Source organism: Salvia miltiorrhiza, chromosome 1, assembly GCF_028751815.1.
Source record: "Salvia miltiorrhiza cultivar Shanhuang (shh) chromosome 1, IMPLAD_Smil_shh, whole genome shotgun sequence".
Lineage (NCBI taxonomy): Eukaryota > Viridiplantae > Streptophyta > Magnoliopsida > Lamiales > Lamiaceae > Salvia > Salvia miltiorrhiza.
The window spans coordinates 61,504,524-61,528,993 of NC_080387.1; the positions used below are offsets into that span (position 1 = coordinate 61,504,524).

At 35.6% G+C, this 24,470-nt stretch overlaps 2 protein-coding genes across 4 annotated transcripts in view; both read right to left on the reverse strand.

The window, feature by feature from the left end:
- LOC131001622 (H/ACA ribonucleoprotein complex subunit 4) overlaps nt 1-24,470 on the reverse strand; it is an 806,367-nt gene that overhangs the window by 33,280 nt on the left and 748,617 nt on the right. The window lies entirely within an intron of this gene.
- LOC131002010 (1-acyl-sn-glycerol-3-phosphate acyltransferase 2-like) lies at nt 475-4,873 on the reverse strand. Of its 2 annotated transcripts, XM_057928696.1 has the most exons (12): nt 4,465-4,873; nt 4,277-4,381; nt 3,931-4,053; nt 3,383-3,422; nt 3,207-3,280; nt 3,033-3,092; nt 2,662-2,739; nt 2,348-2,506; nt 1,806-1,931; nt 1,018-1,110; nt 843-926; nt 475-767 (listed from the first exon to the last, which is right to left on the reverse strand). In XM_057928696.1, exons 2-12 carry the CDS (start codon nt 4,355-4,357, stop codon nt 582-584), a joined length of 1,104 nt encoding a protein of 367 aa, XP_057784679.1. In that variant the 5' UTR covers nt 4,358-4,381; nt 4,465-4,873; the 3' UTR covers nt 475-581. The 2 variants fall into 2 exon arrangements, with proteins under 2 accessions (XP_057784679.1, XP_057784673.1); XM_057928690.1 differs by having other exon boundaries at nt 4,277-4,873.

Genomic DNA, 24,470 nt, shown 5'->3' on the forward strand with positions numbered 1-24,470 from the left:
CCCAAAAACAGGACATTTGTAATAAAACGGATGGAGTAGTATTTAGTAACAAGTAGTGGTGTAATTCTCCCATCCGAGTCGTATTTTGTAAGAATCCAACTCATGTATCATAAAATACAAACACAAAATCTTGAATACACCTGGTGTACCGTACAACCGAGTTGACCCGGCTCTTCAAATCAGGATGCGGGTCAAAGTTTAAGTGAAGGTATAACCCGATTGTACGGTACATCCGAGTGTACCCAAGACCACCTCAAATACAAATAGGACGTAAAATAATTGTACTGATATTCAATTGGCGATAGAGAGATAAATCATGAAATCGATAAATTTCCAAGCAAAATAAATAAATTTTCATTTAAAATAAACGAAACTTAGCTCCAATAGCCTTTCCAATGTTAAAAATATGTTCAAATGACCATAACTTGTCAACAAAAATTATTAAAAACAAACAATCAACGAAAAGTCAACAAATATTCAAATAATTTTTGACCTTTTCATTAATAAGGTAGTATAATGCATGCCAAGTGGCAGCCCCATGCAATGGGAAAATCTAAACTAAAACAAATAATACACCACACTTAGTGTTGTCTTTCTTGTCTAGGCTGCTCCGCCCGTGAGAAGTGAATCAAGACTTGCATGAGAACACTGACGGCTCCCGTAGAAATGACCAAAAACGTGACACCTTTCCATGAGGAGAAGAGAGAGAAACGCTGGATAATTTTCAAAGCCCCCAAGATGAGCAGAATTGCCCCGGAAGTGACAACCTGTTGTTTACAGTATTAGGTTCAGTAGGAATGATGTGTTTTGCTAAAGGAGAAGGAAGTACAGAAGTTATATACCAGAAGGGACTTCACCGGGCGCCCAATGTCTTGTCGTTGCTCACCAAAGGAATTCTTAGCGATATGCATGTCTATTAGCGCATCCTGGTTGGATACATAGGCACAATACATGATTTTTTATTTTATTTTTTTACTGAATACAAAAAAGTATGAAATGAATAGGTAAGTCTCGCACCTTGGCCACAAAGGCATCCTTGCACCATTGAGCAACATCTTCGTCCGTTGTTGGCAGATCGCTCATTAAGTGTCTCTTAAGGTGGACATGCACCTGAACAATATCGAATATGAGCATCTAAATAATTTTAAAGAAAATATAATCAAATCATTCTTATCAGCTTTTCTACTAGTACAATTTTATTTTTGAAAAACCAACAAAAGTTGCATAGCAAATTGGTATTCCTACATCCAATAATATTACACTCCCTCCGTCCCAGAAGAGTATGCTCACTTTCCTTTTTCGTCCGTGCCACAAGAGTATGCACAAATAATTTTTGGACACGACCCCACAACTAACCCCTTATTTTTTATTCTCATTTTCAACAATTATTTTACAACTTCACCAATATAGCCCACCATTATTTCTCCAATCCACTCACAAAAATGGACCATTTTCTTCACTCACAACACACTTACCTAACATTTATTAAAACTCGTACCGAACAAACTAAGCATACTCTTATGGGACAAAGGGAGTAGTATTATGTAATTTAATCTGGAAAAGAAAACCTCTTGCCATTCAGTTTTATAACTTAATTTCCTTGCTTCTGAAAACTTTATTTACTGCCCATCTGGATGGCACAGTGCAATATCTGCAACTATAAGCTACTATTGTATCAGATGCATAAAGTTCTAAGGTTTTCAAGAATTGATACCACAGGGAAGCTGCATGAAGTCTAACCATTAGCATCAAATAAGACATAATTCACGAATCTGATACTGAGTGATGAGATTTTGCAGGCTTACCACAGAGGATTGCCCACTAAATAGTCGTAGTATAGTTGGCGCAGGAGAATTTTGGGGAATAGCAACAGTTGCATCATAAACTGCCGGAACAAATGAACGCATATGACTTACCGAAGCAACAAAACCCTGAAAATAGAAATTGTTCACAAGTGAATACTGCTGAGTATATTTAAAAAAATGTGCCCTTGAGAAACAAACCCACAAGTAAGCTTGACTAGAAATGACAAAGGCCTAAAAATTTCACGTGTGTTCATCACACAGCATAATTCTGACTGAAAATTCCACTGGCGCAGTCACAGTGGTATTTCGATAAAATTGCAAAGTTGAGCGAGCGAGTTGTACTTCAAAAAACCTTAGGAGGTTAGGTCTGATTTTGGCCGTGATGTGGTGGACAAATTATATTTTCTTCCTGTTTTTGAATAAGATCTAACATAGTAACATCTTATAAGATTTTAGGTGCTTATAAACTCTTTTCATATAACTAACAAAAGCATTGAGCTTGATAATGGGCAAGAAATCCTAGAAGCAAGTCAATTTAGAACCTTGGTGCGAGGAATCAAAACATTTCTTGGAACAGGTAGCCCATTTGAGGATGCGTATTCTTGAGCTGCTAAAAGTTTTGCCTGTGTGAAACGAGTACCCTCAACAAAAAGAGCCAGCCAAAATGGTCGAGGGAAATCCCTCAGCCGTTGTAATCCAGACTGAAACAGATAGTAGTTGAATTAGTATTGCATTCACTGGTCAGCCAAATAAGCCAGAAAAAGAAGCAAAAGAATAGTGTATAATTAAGCAAAAAAAAAGTGGGAATGTTAATAAATAATTACTGATGATAAAGAAAAGTTCAAATGATACATACCTTTAACGTGCTTTCATCTGTTGCCCAACTTCTTTCAAGAAAGAGATACTCAGAAAACCACATGGACCATCCTATCACCTTCATATATCAAAGCAATAGTTCACATGACTATCGTGATACTGACATACAGCTTATAAGTGTCATGTACAAAAAAAAAAAAACAAAGGCTCTCAATAACTTTGAGCAGAACCCTTCAAAAAGTTTTCAAGACTCATAAAATTCATTATTTCATCATTAGATTCATTACATCAAAGTTGAAACACAAATTGTACAAAGCGTAGAATACACATTCTGTAAATTAAACATGAACAAGATGGATGTAAGACAAACTTCAGCTTTAATTCCATAACAGTTTCCTATTTGTTACTTACAGGAAGAAACTTTAATGATTTCTTCATAACAGCTAATGAGCTACCGAGGCAACCAGCTCGCTGTCATTAAAAGGTCCAAAAGTCAATTATCTGGTAATAAACTTGAGATTGTGAGGAATGTTTTAGTAATCAAAGCAGAAAGACTCGTAGATAAGCATCAAGTAAGAGACAAACCTGAGCCAAAACCCATCCAACAAGCCAATCAATGTCACTTTTATGATTACATATGAGGAGTGCATGTTCTTTACCTGGAACATACACAGGAATGAAAAAGTATGTATCAAAAATCACAAGCAAGGGCAAAATCAAGGGAAAAGCACATAAGTCTAAAACATGTTGTCCTGCCTTACCCATTAAATTAAAGGTCTCAGAGTCAGTGTACAGTTCAATCTGCAACCAAATTACCAGTGCAGCATGAGACAAATGATTCAGATGAAAATATTGAAATAAAACCAAAGCTTCGACTCCATTTTTATTTCCTCCTACCTCTTCGATAGCGACGAATGATGCAGTAAGACCTGTTTAACTATACTATCCCATGCACACAATAATAATTCACATTCATCTAAATATCCAATCATTACAAAGCTAAAGAGATGCAGCTTAGGATAGAAACAATGATCGAGCTATTCTGTCAGTTCACTTCAGCATCTTGAAAGGTTCTGAACAAACTCACATACATTAAATTAATAACTATTGACTTCAAACTCAGAATCCCATATACAGCACATACAACTGCAGATAGTCCAGCCAGACATATGAGCCATTTAGATATAGGAAATCGATCAATGTAGTGCAACACTAGCTAACAGGTTTTCTAATGCATTGTCACCTGTATAAACATCTATAAAAAATGTTGCCACTACAGTATACTGATGCACTGATTCAATAGTTTCACCTTAACACCAGCCCACCAGTCAACCAGCCACACGAGCTCGAGCCACAGTAGCTCAGCCACCTCCTTATTTATCCTCCTATAAGTGTTCTTCGATAACGGTCTTATTAGCACAAAACATACAGCCTGCAAATATTCCAGAAAGCATCCATTCACATAAATAACACAAAAAACAAAAATTGGACTAAACTAACAGAAGGTAAACAATATGACTAAACTCAATAACTCAAATAGTACAAAACCGCCCAAGTATCAGCACCAGAAAAATCTACCACCCTCAACGAAAATTTGGGTTGATAAATCAAAAAATTGAAAGGAGAAATGATGAAATGCTGTTAAACGACGAAACCTGAATAAAATTGACGATGAAGCCGGAGATGAAGAAGAAAACTCCCAAGGGCACAATCACTATCGCCGGCGCAATCGCCATAGTCAAGTACAACTTCGTAAATAACTAAATATTTCAGAACAAAAATTGGTTAAATTGTTCGTTTCAAGGAGATAGCTGAGATATGAGACGGAACTCCAGCAACATACACGGGGCGAAATTTTCTAGGAAAATGTGCAGAAACAATGTGCGAGATTTCAATTCATGAACAGATGACGAGTGATAACAATGTGAACATATAATTTGTGAAAGAGTTCTATCTTTTTAGGCTATGGGAGCATAATAGGGAACTGCAGCAGCTCTATACTATGCTGAGGCTCATTTAGTGAGTGAGAGAGATAGAAAGAAAGAAGAGAGAGGTGATACTAATGGCGGAAGTTATGAGAAATGGTGAGGAGGAAGGTAATAGAGTTGTACACTTGTACTGTATAAGCATGGATATCAATTTAACTCGAAACTTGTAATCTATAATCCCAAAGGATTAGGGCTAAAAAATTTCTAACCCAATAAAATTAGCTTTCAAATAACCCGTAACTGAATAGTTCGACTGATAAGATTGGTTCGAACAATGTATTCGCTTAATTATATAATTTTTTTTGTTATTTAATTTTCAACAATATTATTTTGCTTTTGAAAATTAATATAATACTCCCTCCGTCCCATTAAAGTTGGCAACATTTCTATTTTGGGTGTCCCACTAAAGTTGGCCACTTTCTAAAAATGGCAAAAGTTTACTTTAATTAAGTCAACAACTACTCACTAATTTGGTCAACAATTGTAGGCCACTTTCTAAAAATGCCAAAATTACTTTAATTAAGTCAACAATTACTCACTAATTTGGTCAACAATTGTAGGCCGCACTCTATTAAAACATATAACACTCAATTTCTTAATCTCCGTGCCGAAACGAATGTTGCCAACTTTAGCGGGACGGAGGGAGTAGTAAAACTTTTTTTTCAACTCTTTTTGAAATATATATTTTAATTTAATATTAAAAATTAAATACTAAAAAGTTATACTCATCATTTCACTTCTCTGTGTTTTTAATTTTATATTTAATATGAAATATTTAGATGTAAAATTTTTTTCAAAAAAAATAATAAAAATGTAAAATTTTTATATCTCTAAATCGATGTTCATTAAATGTCATTTATTTATATGTTTGTTTATTTATTACAAATATAATATTATCAAAAGAAATATATTAATTAATTTATTTTTTAATTCAAAAATAATCCAATAATTTGAATATTTTGGCGTGAAACCCAATGAATTGGCTGAATTATCATCTCTATGTACAAAGTCATCAACAACAAAAAGTGATTTAATAATTTAATAGGTAAATCCAAGTCATAGCTTAGTTTTGTAAAGAATTTGTTGATATAATCCATTTAATGGAATTTTATCTACATTCCCCTAAAATAAAATAAAATCACCATGAAAATACTGTAAATGTATAAAATGAACAGTGAAATTGGATGTTAACGTGGCTTTGATTTTAAATTTGAAATAACATTATGCCTACTTTATATTAATTTCTTATTTTATGTACACGATGTATAAATGTAATTTTTTTTTCCATGAGGAACTTACAAAATGTTATTGTAGGTATTAGTTTTAACGTACATATTCATTCACCGTGTAGAGCGTGATTGTTTATGCAGAGATAAGTTATAGGTACATTTTAGTTTTTCCAATTACTTTTCTCTGTTGTTTTTTCAAAATTACACGCAAGACTCTCTCTCTCACACACACACAAACATACAATCCTCTACAAGAAGTCAAGAACTATTGTTTTATAAGATACTATGACACCAACCTTATAAAGCTATTTGATTGGGGTCTCATTCCATGAAAAAAAAACGTAGATTTCTTTTTTTGATAGTAATAGATTTGGTTTTGGTTTCCCTATGTTGAATCGATTTCAAAATTATCTTCTACATTGTCGGCAGTGATTTATTCAAGGAATGTTCAATTTTACAACCTATACATTACAGAAAAAACCATACAGATTAAATCACATGTGATTATTAAATGCAAAAAAGTGATTGTAAAATTATTAATCAAATTATTCATTGGGCAAGACATTTTTTGCAGTTGAAAGTGATATAAGATGTATTCATTTTTAGATGGGAACAATTGCTACTTGTAATATTGGTGGGAAATAGATAAACCTAATAACCAAAATCCATCTTATTCAATGGAAATTCTATTTAGTGAGGATTTTCCTACCAAGTCACTGTTGACTGGTAACCAACTATGATCTTGTTCATTAATTAGCTTCACCGGCTAACAAACCAAACCTAACAAATAGTACTCCACCTTATTTTCTGCCTCTATTTAATGATTGTGAATGTTGTTAGAACCGGGTACACGATCGAGATATTACAAAATAAATATTTTGAGATATTACAACTCAAAATAATTGAAAATATTACAAAAGAAAATAATTTGAGAAATTACAACTCAAATAATTTTATACAACTGAAATATACTGTATAAATAAATTATACGTATAATAAGTCGAGTCGAGATGAATCTCTTCCCGCAAGAAGATTATCGCCCCGGTAGTGCTCTTCGGTTTAGGCGTATCTTCCCCAAAGGTAAAACGACTTCGTCTCGTCGGATGTAGCACCACAATCCGGCGAGCTCCGGCGAACTGAATAAGGATCGAAAACTGAGCTAGAGGTGGAATGCAGAATGCAGACTATTTTGTGAGTTGTGAGTTGTGAGTTTTCAGAGTGAATTCTAAAGCTCACCACACACCCATATTTATAGGTGTTAAACCGAGTGTGAACGGATCGGCAGTCAACTCCGGCGGCTGCGGTAGGTGGCCGCAATCGTTGAACGCAGAAGTTGAAACAGTCAATTCCGGCGGCTGCGGTAGGTGGCCGCAATCGTTGAACGCAGAAGTTGAAACTGATTTTCCCTCTTCAACATCCAAACTTTGACATACAATATCTCACTCACCGGAAATCGGTTTTGAGACTTCAAGTATATCACGTTGATCTACTCGAGATGTAGATTAACATCCAATTATTATTTTAATTAAATAATAAATATTTAATTAAATAATAATTTTCAGATTTGGCATAAAACCATATTTCCAACAATCCCCCACATGAGTGAGAAATCAGTATGCGTATGTATGCAGACATTTAGCTCAGTCTTCTTAAGAAACAACATTGCTTTTGGAAAGGTAGCTTGTGGCTTTGAACCTGCCATAGTCAATATTATCGAGTATACCGGCGGCCTAGTGGATTGTGTTCCTTGAACTAGTCCTCCTCGGTGTATACTTAGTCAACAATATTGACACAATATTGCTTCAATCCTTATTCGTTCTCACGTTTGTGTCCATTACAGGCCTTGGAACACCTCTTTGGATTCATAAGTGTTTCAATCGAAGCGGCCCCACTTCACACTTACATAGGTGACTCTTAACTCAAGTATCCTGCTATACTTGTCCTCTTCGAGGAGTTCTAGAGTCATTAAAAGTCAAAGACTTAACCTCACCACGTGCAGGTTTCCGAACACTCACTGTTCTACAAGGAATAGGCAATTCGAGTGTTCAACACACGGATTTTCATAACTTAGTTGTCCCATTGAACCAAGTTCTTGGGATCCTCCAGTCATCATGGTTGGGTTGCCACTATGATTATCCTTAATTTGTGGACTTCAAACCCATTCCCCCTAACAGTTTATACATCTGATCTCTATGGATACTTTTTGTCAAAGGATCCGCTATGTTATCAATTGATCTTATATAATCAATTGTGATAACTCCACTAGTGATCAGATGTCTCACGGTATTATGACGTCGACGAATATGTCTCGACTTACCGTTATACAAATGGTTTTGTGCTCGTCCGATAGCAGCTTGACTATCACAATGAATTATTACGGACGACACAGGTTTCGACCAACATGGAATATCCTCGAGGAAATTTTTAAGCCACTCGGCTTCTTCACCAGCTTTATCCAAAGCTATGAATTCTGATTCCATGGTCGATCTAGCAATACATGTTTGCTTCTTGGATTTCCAAGACACAGCACCACCCCCACAGTGAATACATAACCGCTCGTTGAAAACGAGTCTTTGGCATCAGATATCCAATTTGCATCACAGTACCCTTCAAGTACAGAGGGTTCCCTAGTATAATGAATCGCATAGTTTTGAGTATATTTCAAATATCTCAAAACCCTTTCAAGAGCTTTCCAATGTTCATTACTAGGGTTAGCTGTAAAGCTGCCCAACTTGTTGACCGAGCATGCTATATCGGGACGAGTGCAATTTGTTAGATACAACAAGCTCCCAATAATCTTCGCATATTCTATCGCGTCAACAGGTTCTCCCTTGTGTACACTCAAATGCACATTAGGTTCCCATGGTGTCTTAGCTATTGGCTTGTCAAAAGCGTTGAATTTCTTTAACACTTTCTCAACGTAGTGAGATTGTGTTATAGCAATACCATCAGGTCTTCTTAGAATTTTAATTCCAAGGATAACATCAGCTAAGCCCATATCTTTCATACTAAAATTTTTACTTAGCATGCCTTTGGTTTCTTGAATCACTCGGGAATTACTTCCCATGATGAGCATGTCATCTACATAAAGACAAACAATAACATATCCGTTATTAGAATTCTTAATGTAGATACATTTATCGCACTCATTGATTCTGAATCCATTTGACAACATTACACTGTCAAATTTTAAATGCCATTGAAGCGGTGCTTGCTTCAACCCATATAAAGACCTTTGAAGTTTGCATACTTTGTGCTCTTGCCCAGGTACTACAAACCCTTCAGGTTGCTTCATATATATTTCATCTTCCAACTCGCCATACAAGAACGCAGTTTTCACATCCATTTGGTGAATCTCAAGATTGTGCAAGGCAGCAATAGCGAGAAGCATCCGAATAGATGTTAGTCTGGTCACAGGTGAATAGGTATCGAAGAAATCGTATCCTTCTTTCTGCCTGAAACCTTGAACGACAAGTCGGGCTTTGTACTTATCTATAGTACCATCAGATTTGTACTTCTTCTTTAGGATCCATTTGCATCCTAAAGCTTTACTTCCAGGTGGTAGATCCACTAACACCCAAGTATGATTCTGCATAATAGAATCAATCTCAACATCGATGGCTTCTTTCCAGAGAGTTGCATCTGAGCCAGACATAGCTTCTTTAATCGTCACTGGTTCGCCATCTAGCATTAAGACAACATAATCCGGTCCATAGACATTAGCTTTTCTAACTCGTTCCCCACGTCTTGGTTCTACATCCATAGGTTTAGACCTTGGTCTTTTCCTATTAGGTGGTACAGGATTAGAACTTGTGGCATCATCTACTTGAGTAGAATTACTTGCTACTTCCATAGGTTTAGAACCTGTAGCATCACCATCAACTCCATCATTAGAGTTCGATGTACCTTTATCCTTGTGAGGATAGATATTTTCAAAGAATATAGCATTCCTTGATTCTATCGTTGTCCCAACATGTATATCAGGTATCTCCGATCTGTGCACTATAAAACGATAGGGACTGCTATTAAGTGCATGACCAATGAAGATACAATCCACCGTTTTAGGTCCTATTGTAACTTGCTTTGGTAAAGGCACTTCTACCTTGGCTAAACACCCCCACACTTTGAGGTATTTATACGAAGGTTTCCTTCCTTTCCATAGCTCATAGGGAGTTACATCTTTCCCTTTGAGTGGAATCTTGTTCAAGATATAGTTGGCCGTTAAGACAGCTTCCCCCCACATGTTCTGGGGTAATCCTGAACTAATCAACAAGGCATTCATCATCTCCTTAAGAGTTCGATTCTTGCGTTCAGCAACGCCGTTAGATTGTGGTGAATAAGGAGCCGTCGTTTGATGTATTATACCACTTTCGTTGCATAATTCAGCAAACGGAGCTACGTATTCTCCACCTCTATCACTTCGAACCATCTTAATTCGACATCCAAGTTGATTCTCGGCTTCATTTTTGAAGTTTCTAAAAGCTTCAATAGCCTCATCTTTACTTTTCAATAAGTAAAGGTAACAATACTTTGTGCAATCGTCTATAAAGGTGATAAAGTACTTCTTGCCACCTCTAGTTTGCACGAACTTTAAATCACAAACATCGGTGTGAATAAGTTCCAAAGGTTGAGTGCTCCTTTTTACCGATTTAAACGGTAACTTAGCCATCTTGGCTTCAACACAAACTTCACATTTTTCTTGTGAGTTGTATTCATCAACTTTTAGTAAATTCATTTTTACTAATCTCTTTATAGCATTTAGATTAACATGTCCAAGTCTACAATGCCATAAATCAGAACACTCAATCAAGTAAGCAGAAGAGGTTGATGCATCTTTATTGATCTTAGCCTTGGCAGGCTTACAAGCTCTTACACCAAGTTTGAAAAGTCCTTCGGAGGCATAGCCTTTCCCTAGGAACTTTCCCCACTTGCGTATTACAACATAGTCAGATTTGAAAAACAATTCAAAATCCTTATTCGTAAGCCTAAAGCCCGAAATTAAATTCTTTCGGACAGTTGGAACGTGTAATACGTCTTTCAATGTGATCTCCACGCCCGACGTGAGTTGAAGAATCACATCTCCCATGCCAAGGACTTGGGATGTCCGTTCGCTAGCCTCCATTATCGTTTTGTTTTCCACTTCTTTGTAGTTGTGGAACAACTCACGATTTATGCATATATGGACGGTAGCGCCGGTATCCACGAACCAAGCGTTCGGGTTGTCTACATGATTCACCTCGGAGATCATGGCAGCAAAGTCATCGTGGTTCCAATCGTCGAAGTCCTTCTCGACGTTGTTCACGTTGCCATTTGCTTTCTTCCGCTTTGGCTTGCGGCAATCCTTAGCCATGTGACCTTTTTTGTCACAATTATAACATACACCATCAAACTTTGATGGTTGATGTCCGCCTTGCTTCCCTTTACCCTTATTATTAGGGTTAGGGCGACCACGTTTGTTGGAGGGACCGCCTTTCTCGGTGAGATTGGCCTTTGCCTCCATCGGAGCTTTTCCCTTTTGATCACGACTTCTCACGTGATCCTCCATTTGAAGCTTGGATATTAATATCGGCACGGACATCTCCGAGCGCTCATGCTTCAAAAGGTTTTGAAATTTCCTCCAACTAGGAGGTAATTTCTCTATGATGATTGCAACGAGCAATGCATCCGCCAAGGGCATCCCTTCGGCTTGAACCTCATGTGAAAGATTTTGGAACTCTTCCACTTGGTCCATCAATGGTCGGGAGTCAACCATTTTATATTCCAACCATTTGGCAACGACATACTTGGTAGTATTCGCCTTGTCCACTTGATACTTTAGATCAAGGGCCTCCCACAATTGTTTCGCGGTTTCATGAACCTTGAAAACACGATAGAGCCGTTCGTCCAGAGACATGAGAACGGTGTTACGGCACAAGTAGTCGCCGCGGCACCAGTTCAAATATCCGGCACGAATTTCTTGGCTTGTCTCCCCTTCCCCTTCACTCGGGGTTGGAGGTTTATCCTCCATTAAGAATCCGGCAAACCCCACGGTTGTGAGGTAGAATAGCATCTTCTCTTGCCAATATTTGAAGTTCTTGCCTGAGAACGTTGATGGTTTCTCGGCAAGACCAATAGTTCTAGATGTTGACGATGAAGCCCCCATCGAGGAAAACATTGACGACGTGGTTGAAGCAATGGTTGCAGAGGTGGTGGAGCCGTCCATATTGACGTCGGTGTGAGCCATTTCTCGAACGTGTATCAACGGCAGAGAAATAATCTTCTTGCGATTGTTAGAACCGGGTACACGATCGAGATATTACAAAATAAATATTTTGAGATATTACAACTCAAAATAATTGAAAATATTACAAAAGAAAATAATTTGAGAAATTACAACTCAAATAATTTTATACAACTGAAATATACTGTATAAATAAATTATACGTATAATAAGTCGAGTCGAGATGAATCTCTTCCCGCAAGAAGATTATCGCCCCGGTAGTGCTCTTCGGTTTAGGCGTATCTTCCCCAAAGGTAAAACGACTTCGTCTCGTCGGATGTAGCACCACAATCCGGCGAGCTCCGGCGAACTGAATAAGGATCGAAAACTGAGCTAGAGGTGGAATGCAGAATGCAGACTATTTTGTGAGTTGTGAGTTGTGAGTTTTCAGAGTGAATTCTAAAGCTCACCACACACCCATATTTATAGGTGTTAAACCGAGTGTGAACGGATCGGCAGTCAACTCCGGCGGCTGCGGTAGGTGGCCGCAATCGTTGAACGCAGAAGTTGAAACAGTCAATTCCGGCGGCTGCGGTAGGTGGCCGCAATCGTTGAACGCAGAAGTTGAAACTGATTTTCCCTCTTCAACATCCAAACTTTGACATACAATATCTCACTCACCGGAAATCGGTTTTGAGACTTCAAGTATATCACGTTGATCTACTCGAAATGTAGATTAACATCCAATTATTATTTTAATTAAATAATAAATATTTAATTAAATAATAATTTTCAGATTTGGCATAAAACCATATTTCCAACAAATGTAATGTCAGAAAAACAGATAAATTAATAAACCAATGCTTACTCATCCGTCTTCAACAAATGCATTACACATATATATGTAATTGTTAAAATATAATTAGGAAAAAGGTCAATTTCACACGCACACCACTGTAAGTATATTTGCTCATTCTACTACGAACTAAATAAATGAATTCGTCAAGAATCATCCATACGGCATTAAGGTAAACACCATTACTCAAAAAGATAATTGTTGAAAATTTTATCATTTTTACAAATTCGACACGACTTTAGCTGTAGATACACTATCACAATTTATTTCGTAACAAGTGAAACTTTAAGCAACGTGCACAATCAGAGGAATGTTATTTTACTTCTCACCAAAAAACAAAAATGTAATGTTATTACCATAAAAGAAAATGAATCTGGTCCAAGAAAGAGTAGGCCAAGCCCATATAGCAATTGAATATGGGCCGATACAGCCACGCCTACCTATAGTTATGTTTTTTTTCAATCAATTTGAAAGTACAACAATATTCAGCATGTTCAAGTTTCAACTAATGTATGCGGGAGGAATCATACATATGATAAAATAGACAAATGACAATTAGACGTATAGTTGTCTTTAAGGGTGTGCAGCGGGTCGGACCCGGACCGACCTGTCGAACCTGTTGGACCGGAAATTTTGAGAGAACAGACTGATCCGGACCGAACCCGAGCAATGGGTCCGGTTCGGTTCGGCTCCGATCCGCCGAGACCGGATTTTTTTTTTTCTTCCTATTTCACACTTAATTTTCATACATAAAACATAATAAATACGATACCAATACATATCAATACCATAGTTCCACCATTCGCAATCCACAATTCAATCTTTAGGGTTAGAAATCTGAAATTTAAATTTTATTAATGCTATTTTAAATATTAAATATATAAAAAATAATTAATTTATAAATACATGGGTTGATTCGGGTTCGACCGGGTTTCAACCCGAACTGACCCGACAAAAGTTCGGTCCAAGAAAATTGACCCGGACCGGACCAAACATAGGTCTTGGATCGGTTCGGATCGAACCCGTCGGCCCGAGCAAGTTTGGCGGATTCGAGTTGGGTCTGCACACCCCTAGTTGTCTTAGAACAACATGTTGTCGATCATAAATAAATTAAATAACCATACAAATTAAAAAAAAAATCAACAATTCATAAATAAATTAAATCACAAATAAGCTTAAAAAATATTCAACATTGATTTTTTTTTTCAACCGATACTTGATGAGAAGATTTAGATACTTAAGCAGCATTTTCTTGATTGAATTTCTTCACCCAATGAATCAAAACCAAAACCTCCTCTCGCTAAGGAGAAAGCTTCGACGCCATTAATGCTGAGGGAAATCTTATTATAGCTCTCTTTCATAAAAATATAAATTTTATAGTCCTAGTTTATGATAGATAAGTTATATAGTCATTTTAAGTTTAAAAGCTATAATATCCTTTTACTTTTTTGTAGTTTCATTTACTAGATGGTGTACTCGATGTTGCTTGATGGCAACATCGAGTACGGCGGCGGCGACGACGACCCGCCATAGGCAATTTTGATGTAGTGAGAGAATGTGTAGAGAAGAAAATGTTAAATAAAATGTAAAATGTTAAATAAAAATATAATGTAAAATGTTAAATAAAAATACAAAAAAGTCAAAGGGTGTTATATTCTTTTACGCCTAAAATGGTTATATAACTTATCTATTATAAACTATGGTTATAAAACTTATGTTTTTAACAAAAAAGGCTATATGTGATAATCTCACATTTGAATACTTTATCCTTGTAAGTCGTGGAAGTCGCCACCCATCAGTGGCAGAGCCAGGAATTTATATTGGGGGGGAGTGAACTTTAACGGGATTCGGGGGCGGTGGCCCCCGTTTTTTTTTAGGTGTTTCGTACATTTTATGTATTTCTATTAAAAAAAACAAATACAACAATGATAAACAATATTTTCATAAATTATATAGTTCCAATACATTACAAATAAGTTAGGAATAAATACTTGATGAACTAGTTGTTTTTGTTTGAGAAAGCAATGACAATTGACTATGACGTGCACTCATCGATTGAAAACATTGCAATATCTTCTTGTTATCAATTGTTGAGAAAATCTCGTTCTCAATATACATATTCAAACTGTCATTTATCCACTCATCGTTCATACGATTTCACAAATCTCTCTTCACAAACCATGTTTCTCAAACAAATCACTAATATATAGCATCTTTTAGAGAATGTGAACAAGTATCAATAACATGTACAATTCAATAAATCTTTGAATCACACATTCTTCATATATTATTCACATATCTAAAAACTACTTCCATTTGCTCTTTCAATAAAACATCTCGAGCCTCATCAATTCTTTCCAACCTTAAGGATTAAGCTATATATAACAAATTCTAATAAATAATAATAGCCCACAAAAGTTGCAGTAGCCATATCCAAACCATGTGTGCGAAAAATTCTAATAAAAAAAATATATATTTCTTTCAAGAATAGAGCAACCGACTGAACCGAAACACTCCTTAATGAATTTCAATTATTCCAAATCCAAACCTTAAGCTATATACAACAGTTGCAATAGCCACGTTTATGAATTTAAATTTTCAATTTCACTTTTCAATTTCAATAGAGTAGAGGACTAATCAAAATTAAGAGGTGTATTCGTTCATGATTTTAATAAATTTTTAAAATTTAGAGATTTTTAAAATTTACAGATTTTACACAGATTCTTCATGTATTTTGAAATTATAAATAGATTTTGTAGAGATTTTAACAAGAATTTGACGTGATTTTTACTGATTTGAAATTTACCATCTCAACGCTCGTTGAAATTAATTGAGCGCTGAGACAGATCCCAGTAATCACTGGGTTCCAGCGACCGCTGGCTTTGGATGATGTAAATTAATCCATGTGTCTTCTTCATGATTCAAGATCTTGCCCGAACCTCTATTGGATGGAATCAGCCCCACTTTAGCATGCTAACAAAGTAACGAATATAATGAAAATGGACCACCTGCAAAGATCAATGAAGTTTGAGTTTCAAAGTGAACACCAAATCACCAACATCGAATAGTCTATCCCTCAGCTCACAAAAGCATCCAGATCATTACCTTCTAGTCCCAGCGACCGCTGGCTTCTTCGAGCCACGGCTAGGGGTGAGCATTCGGGCGGGTTGGGTTGAAACCGAACCGTTTCACCCAACCCGAACCCAAACCGCCAACTAAAATTTCAAACCGAACCAAACCGTTTTACTTGAAAAAACCGAACCAAACCGAACCGTAAAATTTCGGTTCGGTTCGGTTTGGCCTAAAACCGTTCCAATTTTTTTTTTATTCAAAAACCGAGGTCGCAAGGCAGGGACGACGGGCCGACGGCGACGCAGGCTTGGGCCACGGCGTGGGGCGGCGAGGCTCGGTCGGGCCTAGGCGACGGCGTGGGGCGGCGAGGCTCGGTCAGGCCTAGGCGACGGCGTCGCGGGATGGCTGGGCGACGTCGTGAGTCTCGCGGCTGCTGCCTGCTGGGATCTGGGCGGGGCGACGGGCGTAGCGGCGGGGAACTCTACTGGACGAAGAGGCGGCGCCGGCAGGCAAGGGTCGGCGATTGTTGGTGGGGATGGCAGTCGCCTTCTGCCAGAATGGGGTGGGGTGGCGGTGGCGCTGCGGCGGCCCGACGGGAAGTGGGAGGAGGGAGCCCTAGAAATTGAAACTTGAATAAGAATTGCAATGGGGGGGAAAGGTTAGGGCGGCTAAGGCTGAAAGTGAAATGAGAATAGGGTTGAAAATTCTAATATTATTAATATTAATTATTTATAAAATATATTATAATAAATTATTAAAAATTTCGGTTCGGTTCGGTTTATAAACCGCACCGTTTTTTCCAAACCGAACCCGAACCGAAAACTGGCGGTTTGAAAATTTTCAAACCAAACCGCACCGTTTTCACTACAAAAACCGAACCAAACCGCCCGGTTTGGTTCGGTTCGGTTCGGTTTGGCGGTTCCGGTTTGGTTTTGCTCACCCCTAGCCACGGCCGCTGGAACCCAGCCGGCGCTGAAATATGAAGATTTCCGAAATTTCGTGGTCTGAGGTCGGATTTGTTCCTGTGTATTTTTTGAATGAAATCAATGAAAATCAGTCCACTTTTAAAATCTATAGATTTTTAAATATCTCTAGATTTTCATAGATTTTTAAAAGTCTGAAACGAATACCTATGAATTTTTATAGAATTTTAAAAGTCTTGAACGAATACCTCTAGATTTTCATAGACTTTTAAAAGTTTTGAACTAATACACCCAAATTTTAAAAATATGTAGAAATCTATTAAAATCCTGAACGAATATACCCCTAAGTGTGCGACAGAGATGCGGAGCGGCGCGGTGGTGTGGTGCGGCGCGGTGTGGACTGTGGAGAAGACGCAGGTGTGCCATAATGTATTTGCTACTTCAATTTCAGTCTTTGTATTTTCAGATTTTTACAATTTCTATTTCTATTTATTTCGATATCACCTAATACGCACCATCAAAATTATGAATATTGCGCACAAAAATCAATTATAGCTTTTTCAAGAGCCGCACCACTCTTCCGAATCTACCAATAACCACAATCATATTTACATCTCCCGCAAAATATTTATCAAAATGACGTATGAGAATAAGATTATAGTGTAAGCTCATAGTATGAATTGATTCAAAAAAGAAAACAAACAAAATAAAATCAGATACTTCAAAAATGAATACACGACAAGCTAAATAAGACCAATGAAGTATGTAATAACAATATGAAATTAGATAACAACCAACAATATAAATAAACAAAGCTAATAAAAGTTAAAGTTTTGATTAACAAGAAAAATATTATTATAAATATATTATAAATATGTTTCGAATTTAAGATATTTTTAATTTTAAAACGTATCAATTCGAAAAGTTACAAAAATCTAAAATTTGGACTGAAAGACCTACCTGTCCAAATACACATAAAAACTCTCGCAATTATCATAGTTAGTACCAAGCGAGGTACTGTAACACGGCAAGTAACAAACCTAGTAACAGAAACGAACACACGAAAGTGGTAACCCAATTCGGTAATAGGACACCTACGTTTGGGGGGACTCGCCCAGGGAAAACGTTCCACTATGAGAAGATAAGTTACAATAGGACTTACAAAAAATACTCGACCTTTCTACGCCTCTATAACTTCTCAAACCTTCAACAACAGTGAAATATTGAAAGTTAGATAACGCTAACCTTGTAGATGTGAACCCCGACGAACACACATAATCCCTTACAACTCAATACACCAAAGCACCCAACAAACGTATCTTGCTCAAGCCAACATGGAAAAGCAAAGTACCAGACACACGCTCAGTAACAGTGCAGTAACCAACTAACCGAAGACACAAAATATTATGAAAAAATATAAGAATAAAGTCTGGCTTGATTCACGAAAATATTACGGAGACGTACGAGAATAATGAATGCAATAGCCAATCCACGTTCTTCTATTCGCCTTTATATAGAAGATGTATAAAGGAGTCCAACTTGATGAGAACTCTGCTTGGATAAATTGTTCTTCAAGAATTAAGGTGATGGCTGGTATGCAGGAATGAAATTAGAAATGAATGGAATGATAATGGGAATAGAATGGAATGAAATATAGGATTGCTAGGGCTGGTAATCGGTCCGGTACCGGTTAACTAGAACCGGATAAGCCCCATTGCCGGTAACTGAATCGGTTATTCAGTTAATCGGTGAATAATTCAATTTCTAAATTTCTTCGAATTAATCGGTTAATTCGATTAACCGATAACCTGAATTAACCGGTTAAATTTAAAAAAATTGAATTTTATTGGATGTAATCAATAGCAAATTTGAACTCTTGACCTTTGGAAGAAAGGATGAAGTCTTATGACTCTTATCCACTCCACCAACTCGTGACTTATGATTATTTAGTTTTTTAAAAAGATTTAGAGACTTATAATTTCATAAAATAAAAATAAAAACATTAAAATATAATTTAATTAATTAATTTAATATAAAATAAACCGGTTAATCGGTTTAACCGGTTAAACAGATTAACCGGTTAGTGATGAACACACTAACCGATAACCGAACCGAACCAGTAAAAACCGATTATCGGTTAATTGAAAATCAAATTTTTCGGTTCGGTTACGGTTAAAACCGAATAAGCGGAACCGGTTTACCAGCCCTAAAGATTCCTATGGTTGGTATTTACAAGTAGGGGTAGTAAAACGGTTCCGGTTAATCGGTTTTAACCGTAACCGAACCTGAAAAACCGGTTTTCGGTTAACAGATAATCGGTTTTTACCGGTTCGGTTCGGTTATCGGTTAGTGTGTTCATCACTAATCGGTTAATCGGTTTAACCGGTCGGTTAACCGGTTTATTTTATATTAAATTAATTAATTTATATTTTAATATTTTAATTTAAATAATACATTAATATTTCAAGTATCTATAAATTAAAATTGTTCTAAATTATCATAAGTTATGAATTGGTGCAGTGGATAAGACTTTATTCTTTCTTTCAAAGGTCAAGAGTTCAAATCCTATTGCACACATTCTACATATTTGAATTTTTTTAAATAAAAACCGGTTAATTCGGTTAACCGATTAACCGAATTAACCAGTTAAATTCGGACAAATTGAGAAATCGTGGATTAATCGGTTTGGCCGGTTAACCGGTCTAAAAATCGGTTCGATTACCGATTAGGGAAATGGCCCTTAACCGGTTCCGATTAACCGGTAAACCGATTCGGTTACCGAACCGACCGGTTTACCTGCCCTATTTACAAGGAATGAATGGAATCGAATGAAATAAAATTAACACAATAATAATAATAATATTATTATTATTATTATTATTATTATTGTTACTTTCATTTATTATTTTTAATAATAATAATAATATTTATTTATATATTTTATTGTTATTTATTACTCCCTCCGTCCCAGCTTTTAGTATCTAACTTTCCTTTTTTGGTCGTCCCACATTTTTGTATCCACTTCAATTTTAGTAAAAGTAGGTGGGGCCCTTACTCCACTTTAATTATTTTAACTCTCACATAAAATATGGGACCCATATTCCACTCACAACACATCAATCACTTTATTAAAACTCGTGCCGTTCTCAACTGGATACCAAAAGCCGGGACGGAGGGAGTATCATTGTTTTACTATTATTATCATTTATTATTTTACTATTAATATTATTTATTGATTTATTTATTTATTATTAAAATTATTTTATTACTTTTTACTATTATTATTATTATTATTATTATTAATTTTATTATATTATATTATTACTAAAGTTTTTTTTATTATTATTTTTACAATTATTATTTATTATATTAATAATATTATTTATTTATTATTACTAATATTATTATTTTATTATTTTTGCAATTGTTATTATTTATTATATTGATAATATTTAATTATTATTGTTATTATTATTATTTAGTAAAACAAATAAACTTTTATTATATAGGAATCTATCCGGGGAATACATAATACTATGAGCGATGGGAGGATGAATAATCCTATATGCATGAGAATAGGCATTCCATCGAGAATGGTGATTCCCATTACAAAAACAGTATCAATCATATGATTAGGAATGGACGCAGGAATCACCATTCTATTCCTGCATACCAGCCATGCTCTAAGAGTCCAATCATATGGTACTTGATAAATTCGTGGGTTATCAAATCAATAAGAAGTATATCCATACAATAATTATACTTCAAGTAGGAGTCTTGTGTTTATCCTTTAGAATATCAAATCTGACATATCTGGGTAACAGCTCAGATAACAATCGTCTTTAATGACCAGCCATGCTCTAAGAGTCCAATCATATGATGCTTGATAAATTCGTGGGTTATCAAATCAATAAGAAGTATATCTATACAATAATTATACTTCAAGTAGGAGTCTTGTGTTTATCCTTTAGAATATCAAATCTGACATATCTGGTAACAGCTCAGATAACAATTGTCTTTAATGCTATATAGTACTTATTTGTTACCGTCTATATAATGACAATACAATATAGAGTATTCATACTTTATCATGGACAAAACTTAATCCCATCTAAATCGAAGATCAAAAAATCCAAATCAAATATTTGAATTATCAAATATTTGATTTGGGTTCCCTTAGCCAACAGATTGGGCCAAGTTTTGGGCCCAATTCAAATCATGTTAATTGGATAATCTTTGCCCCTGCCTTTGGGTCTGGGTTCCATAATTCATGATTTGGAAGCATTTATGGACCAGTTAAGTAAATTATTATTATTATTATTACTACTACTCGTAAAAGAGAGAGATGAGGGTTAAAATCCTATACCTTTTTGTAATTCATTTCGTTATAGTTGATTTTTTTTTATTGGATGTGTTACAAATATTGTCTAAGTTAATTACAAGTGTTGATAAATTAAGTAATAAAATACATAATGGTTGAATAAAAATATTTCAGAAGGTACACAATAGTTAATTTCATAAAGTGTTTGCTACAAGAAAAATAGGATATGTACTAGTACGTAATTAACGAAAATAATAAATGAAGATATTTGGATTTGAAATGAATTTAGTAACTCGATTTGAATATTTCGTACTCTAGGTCAATGGTCTGTGAAATTAGCTAAGTTGCTGGTTTAATGGTTGACTTGGAGTTAAAATAAAATTTAAAAGACTGCGAAAATAGGTCGTCGTAGTACATCTTAAGTTGTTAATTACTAGTATTACAAGGAGACAAATATTAAATAATTATTTAACTTAATTGAGCAAAATTAATAATAATCTTAAAAATATTCGCCCAACCAAATCCCATCTCCACGAAGCTCACGTCGCCACCATCGGACGACTGATGTGGCCACATGCATCAAACTTGAAATAAAAATTATAATGAACCGCCAAATCCTTTCAATCTTGTTGCCTCTCTCTGCTACCCAAACGAACTTGCATTCACTTTGTCTCCATGGATCATGAAGATAATTTTGAAGCTAATATTTTTCGGTAAGACGCAAATGACAAGTTGAGTTTTGGGTGATACAAAAGGAGAAGATGGAGGCGAGAGGCAAATTTTCTTTTATTTTTTCATTTTTAATTTTAATTTCATTAAAGGTAAGATAGTCTATTTATACAAAAAATGATTATAATTAATATCTTTTTATGACTATCGTTGACTTTTTGTTAAGTAAATTAGTTATATGGAACTACCGAACTAGTAACACTATTACAAAGATGACTCTATTAACTTAGAACGACTTAAGACGTGAAGTGGCCGAAAAGTTTGACATTAATATTAAACTTTAATTAATTGATTATGATGGGTGCAATGTACACAAATTTTGCAAACATTTTATTTCCTAAAAATAATATTTGCAAAAATTTGTGTACATTGCTCCCGCATAATCAATTAAACTTTAATTAATAATTAATAATTAATCAATTAATTAATATCAATTAAAGTTTAATAATAATTGATTATAATTTATTAATTATAAGTAAAATTTAAGTAAAAAGAATATACTGTGCATTCGGATGCAACAAAGTGCATGTACCTCACATAATGTCAAATTGAACACCAACTATAATGCTTATTTGAAAAATTGTTAAATTTTTATAGATAGCTTATAATATGAAATAGATGTATGAAAATATTGGAGACTGTAAACACAAATTTTTGTATTTCAATTTGATAAAATACAAAACGCGTTACAAAGATAATTTGATAGATTTGAAGATAGATTTATGCGGGTTGCAATCTCTAGTTAATCCTCTGATTCTTCTCTTCCATTTGATTCTTGAACAAGCTCGAAGGTTATTGAAATACTTGATTTGATGACGCCAATCCAAGGGACTTGAGTCGTGATTTTGGATTGAACGTTTGAACTTGATTTGATTTGAGAAGAACGTCCTTAGAATTTGTAAGAACGCCTTGAAGCTTCGAACTTGATTTGATTTGATTTGAAGAACGTCCTTAGAATTTGTAAGAACGCCTTGAAGCTTTGGGACTTGATTTCTTTGGATACTTGAAGATCACTTCAAAGATTTGCAGGAATACTTGAAGATTTTGAAGGATACTTGAAGATTTGAACGCTCAAATACTTGAAGATTCGAAGGATACTTGAAGATTTGAATGCTCAAATACTTGAAGACTCGAAGGATACTTGAATGTTGCCTTGAAGATCTTGAAGATTTGAAGGATACTTGATGAATACTTGAAGACTTGATAGAATTCTTTGAACTCCTCAATCTTCCACTTCAACTTGTGATACTAGAGAGAATTCTTTATGCTCTTCGATCTTCCGCTCCTTCGAGTTGTGATAATGAACACCCCAACACCTCTATTTATAGATTTTAGAGATGGGCTTCATGGGCTTTATGGGTTTTGGGCCTTAATGCATGGGCCTTAGGGCTTTAGGTGTCCATGAGCCCATTAATTCATTTATATTAAATATTAATTATATATCTATTTAATTTAGGAATAAAATCCCATTTAATAAAATAGAAAATATAATTGAATATTTAATTCATGAATTTACACGTGGCACGATTTAATTCGACGACAATTTCATTGTCTACAAATTGCCCCATCGAGACTTGTTTATGGACGAAATGTCTTTGGTAATAGACGAGTCTCGAAATTATTTTGATAGTTTAAACTCTTATCGAGGAGTTCTTGATTTGGATTTGAATTTTATAAATAGTTTATACTCATATTTAGGAGTTCTTGAATTTCTTTGGATTTATAAATAGTTTATACTCGTATTTAGGAGTTCTTCATTTGATTTTGGAATTTTAAATAGTTTATACTCGTATTTAGGAGTTCTTGAATTTCTTTGGATTTATAAATAGTTTATACTCGTATTTAGGAGTTCTTTATTTGATTTTGAAATTTTTAAATAGTTTATACTCGTATTTAGGAGTGCTTCAATTTTTTTTTTTTTATTTAACAACTTGGGCTATATAGCATCCTAGCCCACTAATTAAAGTTTGGGCTTTATACTTGAATCATTCGAGTAAAATTCTTGACTATATATCACATGGAACTCATCAAAGCATGACTTATTGGGCTTAATCAACTTGGCCCATTTTGCATGAGTTTTGTTCAAATCAACTTGAATCATTAGGCCCATTTAGAATAGATTTGCTTTGCAGAATCATGGCTTCTTCTTCTCATCTTCGAGCAGCTACTCAAGCCCTCCGTGCGCCTCCTGCAAATTCCTGCGGCTGAGATGCCTATCCGGCTGTATCTTCGCTGCGTATTTCCCGGCGGAGGACCCGACGAAGTTCGTGAACGTGCACAAGATCTTCGGCGCCAGCAACGTGAGCAAGCTGCTGAACGAGATCCCGCCTCACCAGCGCGAGGACACCGTGAAGTCGCTGGCTTACGAAGCCGAGGCTCGGCTGAAAGATCCCGTCTACGGCTGTGTGTGGGGGCCATCACCATTCTTCAGCGCCAGGTCTTCACCCTTCAGCAGGAGCTTGACGCCGAGCTTCTTCCTCACAGATTTGTGTTTACACGCCCTTTCTCAGAAAAATCAGAAACGCCGAGCTT